Source organism: Pseudophryne corroboree, chromosome 9, assembly GCF_028390025.1.
Source record: "Pseudophryne corroboree isolate aPseCor3 chromosome 9, aPseCor3.hap2, whole genome shotgun sequence".
In the NCBI taxonomy this organism is placed as follows: Eukaryota; Metazoa; Chordata; class Amphibia; order Anura; family Myobatrachidae; genus Pseudophryne; species Pseudophryne corroboree.
Window position 1 is genome coordinate 483,678,055 of NC_086452.1, and position 18,803 is coordinate 483,696,857.

At 45.8% G+C, this 18,803-nt stretch overlaps 1 protein-coding gene across 1 annotated transcript in view; it reads right to left on the bottom strand.

The window, feature by feature from the left end:
- Nucleotides 1-18,803, bottom strand: part of GGA1 (golgi associated, gamma adaptin ear containing, ARF binding protein 1) — a 329,846-nt gene that overhangs the window by 128,897 nt on the left and 182,146 nt on the right. Inside the window, exons 9-10 of the mRNA XM_063941459.1 lie at nt 8,236-8,343; nt 7,998-8,156 (exon numbers count right to left, since the gene is read on the bottom strand). Of these exons, the coding sequence (XP_063797529.1) occupies nt 7,998-8,156; nt 8,236-8,343 (267 nt within the window). The remainder of the gene's footprint in view (nt 1-7,997; nt 8,157-8,235; nt 8,344-18,803) is intronic.

Genomic DNA, 18,803 nt, shown 5'->3' on the forward strand with positions numbered 1-18,803 from the left:
TGAACTGGCGTCCAGCCATGTTCTTTACCCTATACATAATGCCTATGTATAACAAAACAACATTGTCTTTTGTCCTGTTAGACTAATCACAGTACAGATTAGCCCATATATATATATATATATATATATACACATACACACACTTGTATATACATTGCATACATATAAAGTGTAACACAGGCTTAATAGCCTGATAGCAAGGTATGCATGTGCTGCATTAAAACACTTAGATTCTGTGCGCCTCTATAACCCGTGGCACTGCTGCGGGCATAAACTCCCCCCCTCCTGTGATCTCCCCCCTGCAGCATCGCAGCTGATGCTGGCGGACCACGGCAGCAGTGAGAGCTGTCCGCAGTCCGAGTGAAGACAGGGCTGCGGCAGCTTAGAAGCTGTCCTAGGTAGGGAGCCTTTGGCGGGTGGTGGGTAGCGGTTAACGGAAGCTAACCGCGGGAGGGAGGTGGGGAGCGTGGCAGGTGCCCAGCGGTGGCTGTGGGCAGTCCACGGCTGGGCAACACAGCACGGTCATTTGTAATAAAATAATAACCCCCCCCCCCCAAAAAAAAACGGTAAAGTCCCCTTACATGGCAGGGCGGCAGTGTGAGCTGACCACCCCGTTTCCCCAGTAACACAAAGCAAGTGAGCGGCAGCAGTGTGAGCTGCCTGCCCACTCATTACCTGATAGTAGTGGAGGCTATGACAGGGATTCTCTCAGCAAGCTCTGTCCAGCTCCTCGATGCATCCTGAGGGTGGAATCAGCTACTGCTGATTCTGGTGTATGGCGGGGCTCCACTCCTGAGCGCCGACAAGCCAAGTGCTGCAGTCTGCAGCCTCCACAATCCTGGACCCATGCCTCTTAGTAAGATGGGAAGGGATTGAGTGTAAAAAGAAAAATCTTGTACAAAAAAAAAGAAGTAAACACTGGAGAATCCTCCACGTGTGCCTTCCCGGCTGAGGCACAGAAAAAACACTGAGGTACCTTGGGAGTATGGAGGGTTACTAATTTAAATATTGAAATGTGCCTATCCCTGCTAACGTCCATCCATATCCCAAGAGTACTCCAGTGACCCCTAGTGGATTAAAAAGAAAATGGCATTCTGGGGTTGCAGGGGAAAAGAGCTCTGTTTTAAAGGTATATTTTTAAGTGCCAACTCCAACCCCACCTGCAATCCCATGGTCCAGTGTCCTCCAGCCTTGCCGCAAGAGAAATGTAGTTGTCACGTACCAGACAAGCCAAATCTACAACCGTTTTGTAAAGGAAACATCTACTTTATAATTCTGAATTCTAAAATAAGAGCCTGTGTTATTTTTTTTCATGAGACAGAGTTATACTTTAACTTGTCAAAAGATAAGCAACTACAGATTTTTACAGTGTCACGTATGGGACATTTTTACTCATTTTCATGGAATGGCTCACATAATATTATACAGGTCTAATTTATTTATCTACACTAGCGTGCAAAAGCTTATATGTTTACTTATATCGCTCTATCATAATGAATATCAACTTTAATTGCTCCCTAAAATCATTATGATTAGAAACAAGGCTTTAGGACTTTACTCCAAATGTACTATGCTTAATTTACCAGATTATTTGTAAATACAAGCATATATTTTATTTTGATTACAGTCCCATGAGTTTATTGATATGCTAAAGTACGTAATTTAGAGCTGGTCATTAATAAATCTGGTATGAATGTTGATTAATTTTATTCAATAATATTTTTTATATAAAATATATTTTTAACAATTGAATATTTATATCTTGCTTTATTTTAATTTCCTTTTGTACAGTGTTAAAATTGATAACCATAACTTTTTCAAAATGAAGAACAGACACAAATATTCACTTGAATTGCGTTCCAACATTTAAACTCCTCCTGAAGAAGGCTATACTCATCGACAAATTGCTAAAAAATGTAAAATTCCACGGTCTTGTGTAACATATACATTAGCTCGATACAAAGAAACATGTACAAACGTGACTAAAAAAACATTCTGGATGACCCAGGGGTACATCAGAAAAAACGTCAGTATGCTGGAATAATGTAGGAGAAGAGATGTTCGATAACGGTGTAAGACATACACGTAAATATGGTTTTGGTGGAGGAAGGTTGGAAATTTAGTTCACATAACATCACTTATGGATAAGAAACAATACCACAGTATTTTAGTACATCACGCTGTACCAAGTGGAACTCAAAATATTGGAAAGGGGTTCAACCTGCAACAAGATAACAACCCAACGCACAACTCTAAAATAGTGTTCAAGCGAGGCTGGTTCTCTCCTGCCCAGTGCCGTATAAAAGGGAGAGCTTAGGGGAAGCCCAGCACCTCCGTAACCGCCAGGCAGGTCCCCATTAATGATGCTGACACTGCCTGGGCCGCACCACCCCCTATAATGACGCCTGCAGGGATTCTTCCCCTTTTTCGAAGGCATGCGGGACCATACTTGCCCCTGTTCCTCTGCGCCCTGCCCGCATCCTGGCAGGAACACTATCTAAACTGTGTATCAATTATCCGAAAAGCAGAAAGTTCTAGAGATGATGACATGGCCGCCTCGGTCACCTGATCAACCCCATTAGGAAACTCTGGGATGAGTTACACAGAAAAGTTTGTGTAATGACAAATAGTAAAGACTTCTGGGAATGTCTGAACGAGGCCTGGAAAGCCAGAACTTAGGAAACTTTAGAAAAGTTGGTGTCTCAGATTCCCAAATTGTGTGAAGCAGTGACACACGCCAAAGGAGGACACACTGACAAAAGCCAAATCTAATCTGAAATTTATGTAATACTATAAAACATGATAAATAATGATGATAATGTTTAGTTACAGTATTATTAGGAATACTTTCATTATTTCACTACATCTTATATTAACTGTTATTGTCCTGATGATTGTATAGAAATCAACCTGCTGTATTACCTAAAAACATTTTGTTTCTAAAAGCACAATTGTAATAACGTAAAAGACCCAAGTACAAATAAAACAGCAGATACAGATGTTTCCTCAAAGATTATTCCTACAGTTGCGCCAAACAGCCCCTCTAAGCGCGCCAGAACCTTTACGACTCTAGCGTCTTCTTTTTTGTATCTTTTGTACCTAGTAGCAACGAGAGTAGTACACTTAAAGAGACCCTGCTCAGTGATTTGATATGCGACACTTGTATATCTGTGTGTGGCTGACTCTGAATCTGTACACAACGTGATATAAAGCAGCGACCATGGTTTCTGCTGTGCTTCATATACAGACTCAGTCGCACAAAGATAAAATGAATCAGCATCCTCCTGGTGCATCTTCAGCGGCCATACACCTAAAGATTTATTGTCCGATCTGGCTGGTTGGAATGAAAATCTGATCATGTATGGGAGCAAATTACATTGACCATTTACTCCCAAAAACTGAAAAACAGTGAAAATGGTCAATCAAACAAATTGGTTAAATCCATTTGATCTAAACAATATGTCTGGACGACTGTTTTTGTTAGTTTTCTGGCATTTCGGAGCAAATGGCCAATTGTCGTCATTTGCTGCCATACATTACCAGAATTTCGTTCCAATTAGCCAGATTGGAGAATAATTCTTTAGGTGTATGGCCAGCTCAAGTTGCATTGCATTGTGACTAAGACACATTCTTGTGTAAAAAAATGCAAAAAAGTCAATCCGCAGTAGCAGAGCCGAACTGGATCTGGCGTCTCACGTTATGGCGCACTGAGTCTAGATATGAGGGAACACCTGTGGTGCATCGTTACAATCAAACTAAAGCTTACTATATGATGCTGGCTCCATGTGACATAGCCACTGTATATGCAGGCATCATTATACGCTGCGGTCACATTGTACTCTGTGTTTAAGCTCTCTTTAAAGTTCCCATATCCCGGATGTTTTTTTTTATCTATGATCTGTTCATTTACACTTAATTTGCTGCAGTAAAAGTTTAGCTAAATGTTACAGCGTATTGCCTTTTAACTGGCAATTTTTTTTCTAAAAACCATTTAGAAATTGTCATTTTGTATTTTTTTTTTTAGTGAAGAACATGTCCAGATGTAAAACAATTTTCTTAAAAAAAAAATATATATATTTTTAAAAACTTTCAGCCCCATCTGTAACATTGCAACTTTTATTTTCCCAGCGGCTGCTCAGCACACACTGGGGGGCTGTGGTTAATGTACATTTTCTCAATGGCTGCTAATGTCCGCAGCCGCTGAATGGAGGGGTCCTGCTGTGCTGAACGATCAGGGGGATTCTCTTCCTGCAGCCACCTACTCTGTGTATCTGGCTGTTCGCATCGCTTGCAACCGGATCAGATAAGACATTTGCTGGTGTGTTCGCAAGCGATGCAACCATGCCAGGCAAGTGGCTAAAGAAGGTTAGAAGGCTGTAACAGACAATATGACAATGGTGCACTAGAGGAATGAAGTGGACGGAAGCCACGTCAAATGGATTTTTGTGCTTCTGTTTAATTGTTTCCTTCAAGTCTTATGCGGACACTGGCTACAGCGGGTTACAGAGTGCAGGGGCATTAACACATATACCAACTAGAGCTCAAGCTCCTCTCCCCATTTGAGGACTGTGAACTGTAGTATTTACTAGCAAAGCCATATGAAAGTAGAGAAAGAAAAATGGATTTCTGTAATGAGAACAGCAGCAAAACAATGAACAAGAACAGAAACACGAACAAAGCAACAATGTCGAGTATCTAGTTTCCTCATAAGATTCAGGGAAAAGAATTTAATTTTCAAAATGAACATATTTGGAGGCAAAAGACCAGGAGGCTACCAGCAAAGTCATCATGACATACACCCAAGATGCACACTCCCATCTGGTGGAACAAGCTGTCAGACTCCAGGCAATCATCCGTTTCCACACTAGCCAGCCTCTTGGGGACATCATAAAAGACAAATCTGTCCTGTGCAATTATGGGTCCTGTAGTACCATTACAAAATCCAGTGAAGAGAGCTTTCTTACTCATGAGACTTATCTAAGGACAGGATCAACAGACCCTTATTAAAATGGACCATGGAGTCCACCCTTGGGCCAAAAAGAACGTTCCATTCTAAAAACAATCCTGTCTTCGTGGAAGAGGATTCTGCCAGGGTGAGATGCCAAAAAGCTGTTGGAGGAGATGGATCAAGGCTGCACATGCACCACTACCTGTAAGACGCTCTGCACTTCAGGTTAAGACAGAAAACAGAGAGCAGAGATCTGAGCATTCAAAGAGCTAAAGTGTAGACCACCTTCCAAACCGTCCTGCACAAATAGCTGCAATCAGCCCAAGTGAGCAGATGCTGGAAACCACAATAGCTTCACACCAGCCAAGGTAGATACCTCAAACCCTGTAGAAATTATTGTCTGAGAAAGTCTTCAAAGCACTGAGCATGGACTACATCCCACTGTCAGAATGTTATATAGATCTAAGGGCCGTGGATTTAAAGGTAGCCAAAGTAAACGCTGATGAATGACAGATCTGGTCTTAGAAGCATGTGCCAGGCTAGGCCCTGTGCCATGATGATAATGTCTGGGTACCTTTCTTAGCCAGTTTATGGAAAACAGAATCACATGAATGTAACATGTCAGCATCTGACTGCCCCACCTGTCTGCAATTTGCTGGAAGACTATGCCTAAAGGGACAACGTTGTGGAGTGAAGGGTCTGTTTGCTAAGAAAATCTGCTCTCCAGTTTCCTACTCCAGGGATGAAAACCATTGTGGAATTTGCTCTGCTCAACTCAAGATCCTGGTGGCCAGGATTACTCTATTACTCTGCTTACTAATGCTTTGAAAACCTCACTGTAGCATTTATCAGGAGTTTAGACACCTCGGAAGTCCAAAGACCCTGTAAATGGGACTGAATTGCCCTCCAACCTCAAAAGCTACTGTCCAGCCCCAAATGGAAAATTGGTGGCCGTCTTGTTGAGGTTCCTGGCGCTCAGCCACCAGTGTAGTCATAGATCTGCATTGTTGGTTGTTCACGTCCTGGTGAACTTTGTATAATTTCAAAAGTAGTACAACTGGGCAAAATACACCACCTCAAAGGTGAAACACCAGTGACCCAAAAAAGACATAACAAATCCCCAAAGCAAGAGACTTTTGGACCCTGATAAAAATACGCTCTGGTCGCAGGTGTCAAATAGAAGCCCCAGTGGATCATCTGCTGATGAGTTAAGTTGAATTTCTTGAAGATGACAATCTAATTCTGAGATTGTAATCTCTGGGCTAACTCCTACACATGAGCCCGCAGCACGGTCAAGGTGTAGCCATATTGTGGTCACTGCTGAAGGGTAGGGCCTGAAACTGAAAATGATGAGACAGAAAGGCAGATCTGAGGATTCCCAGTCTAGAATGTGCAAGCACGCATTCAGTCTTCATGTTTCTTCATAATCATTTACTCACAGTTTATTTTTTTTAATTCTCAACAGAACACAAAAGAACCATTAGGGTCAGATCCTTCCACCATGTTACCTCCTGAGAGCTGGAGAATGTCTAGACATGGTGACAGTTGTCCCAACCCATACCAAGTAAGTGTACACCTGAATCAGATCCTTGGAGAAGCTGGAGAATACGTGGAAAGACCCCTGTCAAAGACCCAAGAGGAGAAATGTTGCTCCCACTGGGTCCCATGTAAGAGGATTTTAAATCACTGCTCAGCTCCTTTGGGTGTGCGGTGAGCTGCTTGATGATAGTCTGGCCCAGGCTGGCACTGCTGTCTCAGTGGGTGCACTCACAGGACAGCAAAGAGACTGACTCTCTGTCTCATATGCTGTCACATGGTATCTGCTCCAAGATGGCTACACTGCAATTTGGAATGACAGCAGGAGCAAGCAAAATTTACTTTAAATACCAGACACAGAAAAATGGCAGCCACGAAAGACAGACAGTGAAGCGCACTAGAAAACAAAGCTCCCCCATACGTATTCCCTGTGTGTGAGGCGCGAAGCTACGGTTCTTCTGTTGCTGGCTGCGGTGTCCACTCTAGAGGGCTATTAACTTGGACGCCTATTTACCTTAATGTCACGTCTTCGGTGCAGGCCCAATGAATGAGGGAAGCACACGGACTCTGGTCACTATATGTGTCGGCAGTGACAGTGCCACCTACAAGGTAGCATACAATGCAGCATAGAGTGTACAGGCATTAGCCACTACACTATATACTTCACTAGCCACCGCTCTATATACTTCACTAGCCACCGCACTATATACTTCACTAGCCACCGCACTATATACTTCACTAGCCACCGCACTATGTACCTCACTAGCCACCGCACTATGTACCTCACTAGCCACCGCACTATGTACCTCACTAGCCACCGCACTATGTACCTCACTAGCCACCGCACTATATACCTCACTAGCCACCGCACTATATACCTCACTAGCCACCGCACTATATACCTCACTAGCCACCGCACTATATACCTCACTAGCCACCACACTATATACCTCACTAGCCACCGCACTATGTACTTCACTAGCCACCGCACTATGTACCTCACTAGCCACCGCACTATGTACCTCACTAGCCACCGCACTATGTACCTCACTAGCCACCGCACTATGTATCTCACTAGCCACCGCACTATGTACCTCACTAGCCACCGCACTATGTACCTCACTAGCCACCGCACTATATACCTCACTAGCCACCGCACTATATACCTCACTAGCCACCGCACTATATACCTCACTAGCCACTAGCCACCGCACTATATACCTCACTAGCCACCGCACTATGTACCTCACTAGCCACCACACTATATACCTCACTAGCCACCGCACTATATACCTCACTAGCCACCGCACTATATACCTCACTAGCCACCGCACTATATACCTCACTAGCCACCGCACTATGTACCTCACTAGCCACCGCACTATATACCTCACTAGCCACCGCACTATATACCTCACTAGCCACCGCACTATATACTTTACTACTCCTAATGTTCCCAAGTAACAAAACATCAATTTATCTATACGATTGTAGATATAAAACTCTACCTTACCTAGAGACATGAGCTCATCATCCAGCAGAGACACAGATGCGGTGACCTGGGTAGGGATAGTGGAGTACTGTAAGGGCTGTGATGGAACAGAAGGGTAGGAAGGGGTGGCAGTTGGAGTCATGTCCAGTCCTGAGAGATCCAGCAAGGCAGAAGAGCTGGCTGAGTGATGAGAATGCACAAGAGATTAAAACAAGAACATTGCACACAGAAGAGGCTTCTAGTGACTGTCCCACCTTACCTGGTATGCTGCCAGAGGACACTTCTCCATTCACTTCTTCCCCTGTCACCAATTGTCGGTATGTATTGATGACCTGTGTTAAGCTATCGTTGGCCTGTAATATTTCCGCTGCAAACAAAATAAGAAGAGAAAACTAAGACTATGAACAACAACAATGGCTTGTTACAGAATTACATCTGTGCCGCTTGTGAAGACTGCCTACGGCAAAAATGTGAGGACTAGCATTACAAGACATAAACAAACGATAAAGATACTTATTATCTTATCCTGAGAGCAAAAGAGGTCGTAAATGGTGGGGGGGCTAAGGGGGCATGTGCCCCGGGTGCAGGATTTGAGGGGGCGCCAAAGAGTTACAGAGGAGCAGGTTTATTAATTATTTATTTAACAGTTTTTAATATAGCGCAGCGAATTCAGTTGCGCTTTACAATTGGATATAAAATGATATAACAAAACTCGGTAATAACAAACAGTCATAGAGGTAGGAAGGCCCTGCTCGCAAGCTTATAATCTATACATAGTTATTTTATTTTGTTTTTTACTGACAGTGCTGTGCTGATCCAGAGAGACAGGAGACAGCTCCCAGGGCAATGTATCTGACCCACCTGTCTGTCCGCAGCTGGCTCCGATGCTGTGCAGGTGAGCTCCAGTAACTGGGATCTCTCCTATGTCAGCTACTGCCTTAAACTCTCTTTTTTGCCATGCAGTGCTGCGACCAGCGTGCGGTGCATCGTACAGGCTACAAAAGTGCACTGTGCTCCCTTTAGCAGTAACAACCTCCGCTTTGCGTCCCAGATGGGGGGATTCAGTGTAGCATATAGGGGGGTGTAGTGCAGTGATGTAGTGTACCATATAGGGTATGTAGTGTAGTAATTTATTGCAGTACAGTACATAGGGACCTGAAGTGCACTGATGTGGTGTAGCATATAAAGGGATGTAGTAAAGGGATGTAGTGTAGCGATTTCGTGTAGCATATAGGGTATGTAGTGCAGTGCATAGGGGCATGTAGTGTAGTGATGTAGTGCAGTGTGTAGGGGATGTAGTGCAGTGTGTAGGGGGATGTAGTGTAGTGATGTAGTGCAGTGCATAGGGGCATGTAGTGTAGTGATGTAGTGCATGTAGTATAGTGATATAGGGTATGTAGTGCAGTGTGTAGGGGATGTAGTGTAGTGATGTAGTGCAGTGTGTAGGGGATGTAGCATATAGGGTATGTAGTGCAGTGTGTAGGGGGATGTAGTGCAGTGTGTAGGGGGATGTAGTGTAGTGATGTAGTGCAGTGCATAGGGGCATGTAGTGTAGTGATGTAGTGCATGTAGTATAGTGATATAGGGTATGTAGTGCAGTGTGTAGGGGATGTAGTGTAGTGATGTAGTGCAGTGTGTAGGGGATGTAGCATATAGGGTATGTAGTGCAGTGTGTAGGGGGATGTAGTGCAGTGTGTAGGGGATGTAGTGTAGTGATGTAGTGCAGTGTGTAGGGGGGTGTAGTGCAGTGATGTAGTGTACCATATAGGGTATGTAGTGTAGTAATTTATTGCAGTACAGTACATAGGGACCTGAAGTGCACTGATGTGGTGTAGCATATAAAGGGATGTAGTGTAGCGATTTCGTGTAGCATATAGGGTATGTAGTGCAGTGCATAGGGGCATGTAGTGTAGTGATGTAGTGCAGTGTGTAGGGGATGTAGTGTAGTGATGTAGTGCAGTGTGTAGGGGATGTAGTGTAGTGATGTAGTGCAGTGTGTAGGGGATGTAGCATATAGGGTATGTAGTGCAGTGCATAGGGGCATGTAGTGTAGTGATGTAGTGCAGTGTGTAGGGGGATGTAGTGTAGTGATGTAGTGCAGTGTGTAGGGGATGTAGTGTAGTGATGTAGTGCAGTGTGTAGGGGATGTAGCATATAGGGTATGTAGTGCAGTGTGTAGGGGGATGTAGTGCAGTGTGTAGGGGATGTAGTGTAGTGATGTAGTGCAGTGTGTAGGGGGATGTAGTGTAGTGATGTAGTGTACCATATAGGGTATGTAGTGTAGTAATTTATTGCAGTACAGTACATAGGGACCTGAAGTGCACTGATGTGGTGTAGCATATAAAGGGATGTAGTAAAGGGATGTAGTGTAGCGATTTCGTGTAGCATATAGGGTATGTAGTGCAGTGCATAGGGGGGCATGTAGTGTAGTGATGTAGTGCAGTACAGTACATAGGGGCCTGAAGTGCACTGATGTGGTGTAGCATATAAAGGGATGTAGTGTAGCATATAGGGTATGTAGTGCAGTGCATAGGGGCATGTAGTGTAGTGATGTAGTGCAGTGTGTAGGGGATGTAGTGTAGTGATGTAGTGCAGTGTGTAGGGGATGTAGTGTAGTGATGTAGTGCAGTGTGTAGGGGATGTAGTGTAGTGATGTAGTGCAGTGTGTAGGGGATGTAGCATATAGGGTATGTAGTGCAGTGCATAGGGGCATGTAGTGTAGTGATGTAGTGCAGTGTGTAGGGGGATGTAGTGTAGTGATGTAGTGCAGTGTGTAGGGGATGTAGTGTAGTGATGTAGTGCAGTGTGTAGGGGATGTAGCATATAGGGTATGTAGTGCAGTGTGTAGGGGGATGTAGTGCAGTGTGTAGGGGATGTAGTGTAGTGATGTAGTGCAGTGTGTAGGGGGATGTAGTGTAGTGATGTAGTGCAGTGCATAGGGGCATGTAGTGTAGTGATGTAGTGCATGTAGTATAGTGATATAGGGTATGTAGTGCAGTGTGTAGGGGATGTAGTGTAGTGATGTAGTGCAGTGTGTAGGGGATGTAGCATATAGGGTATGTAGTGCAGTGCATAGGGGCATGTAGTGTAGTGATGTAGTGCATGTAGTATAGTGATATAGGGTATGTAGTGCAGTGTGTAGGGGATGTAGTGTAGTGATGTAGTGCAGTGTGTAGGGGATGTAGTATAGTGATATAGGGCCTAATTCAGACCTGATCGCTCGCTAGGTTTTTTTTGCACTGCTGCGAACAGAGAGTCGCCACCCACAGGGGAGTGTATTTGCGCTTTGCTAGTGTGCGAACGCATGTGTAGCTGAGCTGAACAAACAGATTTTGTGCAGTCTCTGAGTAGCCCAGGACTTACACAGTCGCTGCGATCACTTCAGCCTGTCCAGGACCGGAATTGAGGTCAGGAACCCTCCCTGCAAACGCTTGGACACGCCTTAATTTTTCCAACCACTCCCTGAAAACAGTCAGTTGCCGCCCACACACGCCTTCATCCTGTCAATCTCCTTGCAAACTGCCGTGCAAATGGATCCTTCGCACAAACCGATCACTGATTGGCGATCCACTTTGTACACATGCGACGCGCCAGTGCAATGCAGTACATGCGCATGCACCGTTCTGACCTGATCATAGCGCTGCAAAAAAGCTAGCGAGTGATCAGGTCTGAATGACCCCCATAGTGCAGTGGATAGGGGAATGTTGTGCTGTGATGGTGTGTTATGATAAGGGGCAGTAATATTGGGGGGCATTCCGAGTTGTTAGCTCGTTGCCGATTTTCGCTACGGAGCGATTAAGGCAAAAATGCGCATGGTTCGCAGTGCGCATGCTGTTAGTATTTTAACTCAAAACTTAGTAGATTTACTCACGGGGGAGTGGCTGGCCGGACGCTGGGCGTGTTTGTGACGTCAAACCAGGAACGAAACTGACTGAACTGATCGCTATTTGTGAGTAAGTCTCGAGCTACTCAGAAATTGCTAAGAAATTTATTTTCGCTATTCTGCTAAGCTAAGATTCACTCCCAGTAGGCGGCGGCTTAGCGTGTGCAAAGCTGCTAAAAGCAGCTAGCGAGCGAACAACTCGGAATCACCCCCATAGTGCAATGTATGGGGACACACAGAGGAGCCTGTAGTTGGACATGCTAGGGGAGCATGTGACGCTTAGGGCATTTCAGGTACATAAAAGAATATTGTCCAGTAGTACCCCCCCCCCTTTTTTTTTTTTTTAGTTTTTATTATTATTATCTCTAATTTTTTTTTTGGGGTGGTGGCGGGTGCCAAATTACTGCCTTGCCCCGGGTGCGAAAATCCTAGTTTTGGCCCTGATTATACATTAAAATGATATACAGAATATATCAGCCAAGGTGAAATATTAAAGCACAGAGCGAAGATGAAGACAGAAATGTGTGTTAACACTAAGGGGGCAAAGTTGCCCAGCACGCAGCCCACCGCCCACCCACTGCGATCACACTGAAATTGCGATTGTGCCGTGATCGCTGAAATTGAGGATACCTCCTGCCGGCACAGCCTGTCTGTGATGGCAGGAGATCCGCGGCCATTTTTTCTTATGAAAACGCAGATGCCACACCCACGTTAATCGCCACCCTCGCAACGCTCTGTATTATTTCACTTGTATGAACACTAAGTATCCACTTGTTTCATTTGCATCAAATCAAAGAAATAATCGTTATGGTAGACTTACCGTTGATAACGCTATTTCTCTTACGTCTTAGAAGATGCTGGGGTCCAATTTAATACCATGAGGTATAGACGGGTCCACCAGGAGCCATTGGCACTTTAAGAGTTTGAGAGTGTGGGCTGGCTCCTCCCTCTATGCCCCTCCTACCAGACTCAGATTAGAAATTGTGCCCGGAGGAGCCGGTCACAGCTAGGGGAGCTCTACAGAGCTTCTCTAGTAAAGTTTATTTTAGAGTTTATTATTTTACAGGGAGGCTGCTGGCAACAGCCTCCCTGCAGCAAGGGACTGAGGGGGGGGAGCAGTGTCCGTCCTGCGGGGTCTGAGCCACTATCTCCACTGACAGGACACTGAGCTCCTGAGGGGATCGATCGTTCCCCGCCACAGGGGATTGCTCACCCCGGCAGCATGCCGCCACCCCCTTACAGAGCCAGAAGATCAGTGGCGAGTCAGTTACCGACCCCCCTAGCAAGTGGGGGGCCGGTGTGAAGATGGCATCAGGGTACGTATTAACTGTGCTCCGGAGGCTCAGCGGTACATAGTGCGGCTCTGTGAGGGGCGCCCTGAGCCAGCGCCTACACCCTACACTGGTCACACAGCCTGTCTGGGTACCGGGATCTCTGCCAGCATAAATCCTCAGATCAGTATAATCCTAGGAAGAGCGGGAAGACAGCACCATTTTGGGGGCGGGGCTTCACCTCAGAGCGGACCCAGCAGCATTCAGCGCCATTTTCCTGCCTGCACAGCGCTGTCCAGGAAGAGCAAGTTGCTCCAAAGCAACTCCAGCTATCGCTCACGGTACCAGGGGATTGTAGGAGGGGAAGGGGAAGGTAGGCTGCAAAACGACTGTGTAACCTATTAAGGTACACAGTCAGCGCTCATAAGGGGTCTCCCTTTATATTAATAGCGCTGTCTGTGGGTTGGCTCCAATTTCTGTCTCTCTCTTGCCATTCTTGGGGGTGAAACTCTGTCTGTCCTCCCATGTGTGTGTGTGTGTGGTCTCCATTAAGCTATGTTCAGGGACTCTGTGTCATATGCTGCAGAGGATATGTCCTCTCAGGATGATCCCATTCCATGTAATCAGGATTGCACTGGTTTAGCACAGATTCCAGCAAGGTAGCCTGAGTGGTTATCCTCTATCAAATCTATGATTTCTCAGATTTCAAATAGGGTTGCACAAAATGAATCTGCAACTCAGACTTTACAGAACTCTATGGCAGTCTGACCCAGTTCTGGTACATCAGTGCTCCCAGCTGTATATTCACATAAACGTGTTCTTACACAGATCATGCGGGATGATAGATACACCGATTCTGATACTACAGACGGTGATGGGGATGTGTTGCGGGGGGCAGTATCTCTTGCAAAAGGGGTGCAGTTGAAGATAGAGGCTATTAGGGATGGGTTAAATATTGCTGATACAACACCTGTGCAGGTTGAGGAGGCTTACTTCACTGAAAATAAGAAAGCCTCGCTAACCTTCCCTGCATCAAAGGAATTAAATGCTATTTTTGAAAAGGCTTGGGAAAACCCGGATAAAAAATTCCAGATGCCTAAAAGGGTTCTGGTAGCGTTTCCTTTCTCGGTAGAGGATAGGAAAATATGGGAAAACCCGCCTATTGCTGGCACGTCAGTATCCAGACTCTCAAAAAGGTGGTTTTACCTGTTCCAGGATCTACCGCCTTGAAATGTGACAACAGTGGCTTACATAAACAGACAGGGCGGAACGAAGAGCAGAGCTGCAATGGCAGAGGTAACAAGAATCCTCCTTTGGGCAGAAAAGCACGCGTTGGCGCTGTCAGCAATCTTCATTCCGGGAGTAGACAACTGGGAAGTGGACTTCCTCAGCAGGCACGATCTCCATCCAGGGGAGTGGAGTCTCCACCAGGAGGTGTTCAAGGAGGTAACAGATCTATTGGGGCTTACCCCAGATCGACATGATGGCCTATCGTCTCAACAAGAAGCTTCGGCGGTATTGTTCCAGGTCGAGGGACCCGCAAGCAGTGGCGGTGGACACCCCAGTGACTCCGTGGGTGTTCCAGTTGGTGTATGTGTTTCCTCCACTTCCACTCATCCCAAGAGTTCTAAAACTCGTAAGGAGAACAAGGGTTCAAGCGATCCTCATTGCTCCAGACTGGTCAAGAAGGGCTTGGTACGCAGATCTTCTGGATCTACTGCAAGAAGAGCCGAGGCCTCTTCCTCTTCGGGAGGACCTGCTGCAGCAGGGGCAGTGCACCTATCAAGACTTACCGTGGCTATGTTTGACGGCATGGAGGTTGAACGCCTGATACTAGCTCGAAAGGGCATTCCGAACAAGGTCATTCCTACAGGCTAGGAAAGGAGTAACATCTAAACATTACTATCGAATTTGGAAAAAATATGTATCTTGGTCCAAGAAATTTCCTGCGGTAGAGTTTCAACTGGGACGGTTTCTCCTCTTCCTACAAGCCGGTGTGGATATGGGCCTGAGGTTGGGATCTGTGAAGGTCCAGATTTCGGCCCTATCCATTTTCTTCCAGAAACAACTGGTTGCCCTCCCTGAGGTTCAGACCTTTTTGAAGGGAGTTCTGCACATCCAACCTCCCTTTGTACCGCCTACGGCACCTTGCGACCTTAACGTGGTGTTGCAGTTCCTCCAATTGGACTGGTTCGAGCCTCAACAGGAGGTTGAAGTCAAATTTCTTGCATGGAAGGATGTCACGTTGTTGGCCTTAGCTTCTGCTAGACGTGTGTTGGAGTTGGGGTCTTTGTCCTGTGAAAGCACATACTTGATCTTCCACGAAGATAGAGCTGAGCTCCGGACATGTCAGCAGTTTCTTCCAAAGGTTGTGTCGGCATTTCATATCAACCAACCTATTGTGGTGCCAGTGGCTACTGACGCTTCAATTTCATCAAAGTTCTTGGATGTTGTAAGAGCTCTGAAAATCTATGTGAAGAGGACTGCTCTTCACAGAAATTCAGACTCTCTGTTTGTCCTGTATGATCCCAAGAAAATTGGGTGTCCTGCTTCTAAGCAGACGATCTCTCGCTGGATCAGGTTCACTATCCAGCATGCATATTCTACGGCAGGATTGCCGTGTCCTACGACTGTCAAGGTGGACAATGGCGGACGTGGCACTGAAAAGGTTAACCCCTAGTGCCCGGCGCCATTAGGAGGACAATGGGCGCTTGACACCACTTTTAAACTGTGCACTGTATTGTGGGTGCTAGGCACCGGGTATTTAAAATATGTTTAATAATGTGTCATATGTTATATCGCTGCGCAGTGCGCAGTTGGAGAATGATGAACTGCATAGACAGGGCACTTGTGAGAAAAGTACAAGGTATTTTGTTTCTAAAAAGGCCTTGAAAATAGTTCTTGAGACACTTTTGCATAGGAAGTCGTATGGTAATTGTCCTAGCTCCAGACTTGCTATGTACAAGTAAGTGTCAATTAGCCAGCCTCTTGGTGGCCAAACGTCTTTGAAATACAAACGAAGGTGGAAGGTAGACTGTTTGTGTTGCAGCCTTTCCTGTTGTAATCCCAAACACTGGGTTTGCATGGAGATGTGAATGAGACAGAAACATTTGTATTTTGAAGCTATGTGATAAATTTATCAATAGTGAATGTTAAACTGATACCAAACGTTGTCTGTGTGACAGGAAGGAGGAAATTGTTATATGCACTTATATCCTTTTGAAATATAATTTATTTGTATTTTGTAAGATATCCTGATTGGATGGAAAGGACTCAGGGGGGACATGACCCCCTGTTGTACTGTGTGGCAAATTGACATAAAAAGGAGGCCTGCGAGCATCCGTAGTGTATTATACCAGTTTAATTCTGCTGTAACATCTTGCTGTATTGCTGAGTTCTTTTCATAACTATTTGTTGGCATTAAACATCATATGCCTCAAGAAGATTGCTTCATCTTGTGACCTACATGGCTATGCAAAACCTAGCCCCGTTCACCGGCTGTCCAGGGTGAACCAGCGTCTCCAAGCTCCGCCTTCCGCCAGCTACCGGTAGAGGCCTAGTCAAGCGACTAGTGGGGATTCATCAACACCACACAGGGGTGGCAAGGCAGCATGTCGGCACATACAGAGCAGAACCGTGGTTCCAAACGCCACGGCAGGTTAGGAGTTTGGTGGTGGCAGCGTAAACCCACCCACTGCGCAGTGGGTGGAGTCAGTAACAGGCGGTTACTGACGGTAAGCGGAAATCCCCTATGTGGTCAGGTCCCGTGTGACCTAAACATCCATTCTGTGTACTGGGGATGGGAGGAGGAAAGTGGTGAGGATTATGGTGGCCAATCCCGGGATCGGCGGGATCGCGGGATTTAGGGCCAAAAATGGTCGGGGATTGAGGGATCAGCGTTCTGCCTGGCTTCCTTGTTCTGGCTCCCCAGCGCAGCGTGAGAGGTCACACTGCGCCTTCAGCTGGGAGCCGCCAGCAGCGATCAGAGTGTGTTCCCCACTCGCCTACCCCCGGTATATGGTGAGTTATGTGTGCAGGGCGGGCGGGGCGGCGGCCACATAGTGACAGGGTATCCCGGGATTGGCCATTTTTCAATCCCGATACCCGGGATTGAAAAATAAAATGTCCCGGGATTGACTTCCCTACCAACGATCAAACCCTTCTGGCCTCCCAGAATGCAACGGACCAGTTCCTTATGTCCCCACCTCCTGGCTCAGGCAATTCAGTTGTTTTCCAAAGCTCAAGGCAGGAGCATCATAGAGAGCCATAATCATGCGAGAAGAACACACATGCACACCCTTCCGTACAAGAAGGAAGAGGTTACTAGGTGAAAGGATCCTCAAATCAGGTGCATACGGGTGGGATCCCTGTGGATACTGTGGATTTAGGAAAAATACCGTTATCAAAGGTAAGTTCTTACCATAACTATTATTTCTCCTGGAGGGTCCACAGGTTATCCACAGGATAAACACTGGGATGTCCCAAAGCAAATTTAGTGGTGGGGACGCTCCTGATTGGACAGGAGAAACCTACGCCCGAATTCAGCGTCCTGAGAGGCAAAGGTATCAAAGGTATAATGTCTAATGATTGTATTAAAGGAAGACCATGTGGCTGCCTTACATATCTGTTCAGCTGATGCACCACAATGTGCTGCCCATGATGGACCTACCTTAAGAGTAGATCATCTTGAGAATATGCTCGTCATCAGAAGCCACCTCGCCAGTGTCGGCTTATCAGCAGGCCATTCTCTTTTGTGAAATCCGTAGATAACGAAGAGTGTGTCTGTCTTTCTGATGGCACTGGTCCGGATCCACGTAGATCCTTAAGGCACAGACTACGTCCAACGATGCATTTCCCGCAGAAAGGTCCGGCCCTTGGAAGGCCGGAAATACAATTTCTTTGTTAAGGTGGAATTTAGATACCACCTTAGGAAGATAAACAGATTTGGTTCTGAGAACTGCTCTATCTGGATGAAAAAAAAAAAAAAAAATCAGAAAAGGAGGGCAACACATTAATGCCCCTAAATCTGACACTATTCCAGCTGAAGCAATAGCCAGCAGAAAGAGAACTTTAGCTGTCAGCTATTTAAGAGCCACTTGCTTTATTGGCTCAAATGGAGAAACTTAAATCACAAGGCACTGCAGGGGGAACAAAAGAAGGTTGGATGTTAAGAATTCCCTGGAAGAAAGTGCGAACATCCGGTAGGTTAGCAATTTTGTTTTGAAACAATACAGTCAATGCTGACCCCTGCACCCCCAAGGAAGTCACCCGTAGACCTTTGTTCATTCCTGCCTGAAGGAATGCTAAGATTCTGGAAACTCTGAAAGACCCGGGGTCAAATTTCCGGTCACCACACCATTGACTATAGGCTTGCCATATTCGGTGATAAATGCGAGCTGAGAAAGGTTTCCTTGCTCTGAGCATTGTTTGAATTACCTGTTGTGAGAATCATCTTGCTTTCAGGATGGAAGTCTCAAGAGCCACGCTGTCAAAGACAGACGATCCAGATGCTCGTAATAGTAAGGACCCTGGGGACAGTATATCTGGACGTTGAGGGAGTAGGAATGGAACATCTATCGACAGCCTCTGCAGATCTGTATACCAATGTCTTCTGGGCCAAGCCAGAGCGTTTAGTATCACAACGCCCTTTCCTTGTTTTACCTTTTCCATCAC